Source organism: Nicotiana tomentosiformis, chromosome 2 (assembly GCF_000390325.3).
Source record: "Nicotiana tomentosiformis chromosome 2, ASM39032v3, whole genome shotgun sequence".
In the NCBI taxonomy this organism is placed as follows: domain Eukaryota; kingdom Viridiplantae; phylum Streptophyta; class Magnoliopsida; order Solanales; family Solanaceae; genus Nicotiana; species Nicotiana tomentosiformis.
The window spans coordinates 31,709,972-31,714,004 of record NC_090813.1 but is presented as its reverse complement, the minus strand read 5'-3'; the positions used below and the strand labels follow the sequence as shown (position 1 = coordinate 31,714,004).

Here is a 4,033-nt window from a genome sequence, read left to right as displayed (position 1 = left end):
AACATTTCATCTTTTCATTTTCTAGTTGAAGTGTTTGTCTATTTTATTAATGCTACCAATTGAATAGTGGTGAGCACCCTCCACTTCCAACCAAGAGGTTGTGAGTTCGAGTCACCCCAAAAGCAAGGTGAGGAGTTCTTGTAGGGAGGAGCCGAGGGTCTATCGGAAACAGCCTCTCTACCTCAGGGTAGGTGTAAGGTCTGCGTACACACTACCCTCCCCAAACCCCACTAATAGAATTATACTAGCTTGTTGTTGTTGTTTGTTGTTTTACCAATTGAATAGGTACAGTTGGAGCCAACGACCCTCTATAATAGTGAGAGGGAAAAGGTGCAAACTAATCTATGCTTTATGCGGGGAAAAAAAAAAATTATAGAAGGAAATTAATTTTAGGAGTGCTTCCAAGTTCCAATTAATAGGTACAGTTGGAGCCAACCACCCTATATCATACTAGGTATGTCATTTCTTTCTTGTAGTTTCCTTTCCTTTTTTTTTTTTTTTTGTTTTTGCTTTATTATTCCTTTTTTCTTTTTGGTTCTGCAAGTCCAATTATATAATCATGTTTCTGACCACTCCTAGCAACCCCTTCACAGTTTGTCAGATAAACAAATGTATAAGAATTCAAATCCCTAATTAGATATCAATATATTGGCATTACATGTTGTTACATATTGATTGAATTGGAGAGACCTTTGTTAAAAAATAAAGAAAAAAACCTCAATAGGCACCTTTATCAAATGACAGGTTGTCCTTTTTGTCTTAGTAGTATAAGGCAATGATAGCGAAAGAATTTGAGCATCCAACGGAGACAGTTATATTCTCCAATACATGTATGTCCCAGTATCTAGACAAAAAATTTTATTTTATTTTTATACATAGCTTCTCATAGACTTATAGTTTATATTATAGATGTCCATCTGATCTATAGCTCTGCTTAAGAGTTCAAATGCTTAATCATTCACTAGCGAGATCTACTTTTTTCTACAGTGTACTGAATTTTCCTTGGGTTTTGGAAAGTTGGGGTGGTCCATTTTCTAAATTCCTCACCTTATACTACAACTTGTCAAAAAGTTTTATTCAGATTCCCCCTCAAATGCTTCATTATTAAAAATGCCAGTGAAGCCATAACAAACAACCCTCCCTAGTTTTCTATGAACAAGAAAACATGAGCAGTGAAATGAGATTTCTTTGTCCTGCTACAACATACCTTAGAAACTCAAATTGGTTATTTGAAGAAAACAAGGGAACAACAAAATGGACTACTGAAGAGAACAAGAGGTTTGAGGATGCACTAGCTTTATTTGATAAGGAAACTCCAGATAGATGGTATAATGTAGCAGCAATGATCCCTGGAAAAACTGTGAATGATGTGATCAAACAGTATAGAGAATTAGTAGAAGATATTAGTGATATTGAGGCAGGTTTAATACCAATACCTGGCTACACAACTTGTACTAATTCTTTCACATTGGAGTGGATTAATCATGATCAAGAAGGCGATTTCCACGACCTCAACAAGCGATTCTGTGGTCCGTCTGGGAAGCGAAACACATCAACGCGACCTTCTGAACACGAAAGGAAAAAGGGAGTGCCATGGACTGAGGAAGAACACAAGTACAGTCAAACATCTCTATAAACAGCATCGCTATATAACAATCGTTCACTATAAAAGCTAAGTTTTTCATGGAACCAATTTTTATATAATGTTATAATATATATTGTTTATAACAGTATTTCGCTATAAGAGGCGAAAAATCAGGAACAAATAAGGTTGTTATAAAGAGGTTTGACTGTAATTGATTCTTCTACCATAAAAAAAGAAGTCATGTTTCAGCTTTGTAATTTAACATTGTCATTTCTATGTTTTTTTACTGTAAAGATGGTTCAAAATGATAATAAAGTTTAGTTCAGTAATGCAAGTCCAAAACTATATGTCATCATAGTTTTGTAAAAATAAATGCTTTTAATCCAGATTACTCCAATTCATTGAAGGGGAGCCTTGACGTAACTGATAAAATTGTTGACATGTAACTTGGAGGTCACGGTTTCGAGCCGTAGAAACAGGCTCTTGCAGAAATGCAAGGTAAGGTTGCGTACAATAGACCCTTGTGGTCCGGCCTTACCCGGACCCTGCTCTTAATGGAACCTTAGTGCACCGGGCTGCCCTTTTACTACTGCAATTCGACTCCCCTTTTATTACTGCAATTCATCAAGGCAGCCCAGTGCACAAAGCATCCTGCGTTCACGCAGGGTTGGGGAAGGGCTGCACCCCAGGGTTGTGATGTAAACAGCCTACCCTAATGCAAGTATTAGTGGATACTTCCACGTCTCGAACCCGTGACCTATAGGTCACACGGAGAGACTCCCCTTTAAACTACTGCAATTCATCAAGTGTTTTCTATTCTATAGATGATTCTGTTTCCTGCAATATTGATATTGCTTACTACATTTTGCTCAGGCAATTTCTGTTGGGGCTAAAAAAGTATGGAAAAGGAGATTGGAGAAATATCTCGCGCAATTATGTGACCACAAGGACACCAACACAAGTAGCTAGTCATGCTCAGAAGTACTTTATAAGACAACTTTCTGGAGGTAAAGATAAGAGGAGATCAAGTATACATGATATTACCACTGTCAATATTACAGAAATGACGTCTCCTTCGCCCGAGAATCATACATCCTCTATCTCTCAAGACAAATCTGCTCCTTCTCCACAAGAACAAGGTTTATATGAGTATGATTTGCCAAATCAAGAAGCAGATATAGCATTCAAGACATTTGGATTAAAGTTACATGAAAGTGGAATGCATAGTTTTATTCTGCAGGGACTCCAGTTTGGTCAGTACAATGCTATGTGATCAGTTTGGAGAATACTCAAAATCAATTCCATGTTCTTTCAGAAAAAGCAAGAAAAATGCCACTACCAGAACAAGATATGCTTAAATTAGTTCATATTACTAAGCACTGGAACCAAAAGAGGGCTGCTCGTTATTTAACAGAGTTATGATCTATTGCTTCGCCCTGATCGATCATCTGTTGTCTTTTCAAGTGTGTTTGATGTTGAAAGCATATATTCCTTTCATGATAAATTCAGAGCTGTAGGAGGTTCAGCCTGAACCAGCCCAAGTTAAGCCCAAACCGTCCATTTGCCACCGTTCAGCTAGAACATATTAATATTATTGATTATAATGGTAGCAATAAATCAAGTAGTTCCTTAAGAAAATTGTGGTAGTTTTAGTTTGTAGTTCCTTGTTTTCAGCTCTGTAGAAGAAACAGTATTACAGCTTGGACTTGTATCCTCTAATTCAGAGTTCAGTTCATGATTATTAACAAGAGAAAAGAAAAAGGCAGTTGGCATTAAGAGGGAAGACCTTGAATTCAATAGTCTAGTTTAGTCCTAATAAATGTTGAGTCAAAGTCAGGATTTACATTTGATTGTTCAGCTTTTAAAGTTCGTAGTATATACTGAACACATTGCACTTTTAATATTACAAATTCATAATTTAATTTTGTTGAAATTTAGTTACTTTTCGCATATATATTAATGTTCCATAATGAAAATAGTGGGGTGGATTGAACTCATGATTATAGGTTGTAGCTGCCTATGTGCTGAGTCAATATCCACTTCATGAAGTGACACGTTATGCTCTATCTACTTTTCATATGATTCAACTTGACAGTAAGTTTTTATCCCCTTAGGGCTAACTGCCATGTTCCTAAAGAATTCTAAGGTAGCGTTTGACTTAGATTCTCAAATTTGTTCTGAAAAAACTGATTTGGGTGAAGTTTAGTTTGAAGATGAAAGTGTGTTTGGACATCAGTTTTCAAAATATATTTTTTAAATTTATTTTGGAAAAACATGAAATATGACTTATGCTCACAAGTTCTAAAAACTATCACAAATACCCTACAATACCATTATTAATGACATTCATTATATTATCGCAAACCAGAGTCCTGAACATAAATAAATTTGATTAAAAATTATCATTTTTATAATGAATTACATGATACACAGAAGACAAAATAACAT

The 4,033-nt window shown here is 35.7% G+C and overlaps 1 protein-coding gene across 1 annotated transcript; it reads left to right on the top strand.

Moving 5' to 3' along the window:
- The first annotated feature begins 847 nt into the window (after window positions 1–847).
- LOC104097582 (transcription factor DIVARICATA-like) lies at window positions 848–3,361 on the top strand. The gene is made up of 2 exons (XM_009604166.4): window positions 848–1,614; window positions 2,459–3,361. Exons 1-2 carry the CDS (start codon window positions 1,166–1,168, stop codon window positions 2,856–2,858), a joined length of 849 nt encoding a protein of 282 aa, XP_009602461.1. The 5' UTR covers window positions 848–1,165; the 3' UTR covers window positions 2,859–3,361.
- The last annotated feature ends 672 nt before the right edge of the window (window positions 3,362–4,033 follow it).

What these genes read in the sequence shown, in the direction of transcription:
- LOC104097582 (XM_009604166.4), top strand. Translation starts at nt 1,166, where the DNA reads ATGAGCAGTGAAATGAGATTTCTTTGTCCTGCTACAACATACCTTAGA. An exon ending in TGGACTGAGGAAGAACACAA is followed by an intron (nt 1,615 to 2,458) that starts GTACAGTCAAAC and finishes CATTTTGCTCAG; the next exon opens with GCAATTTCTGTTGGGGCTAA.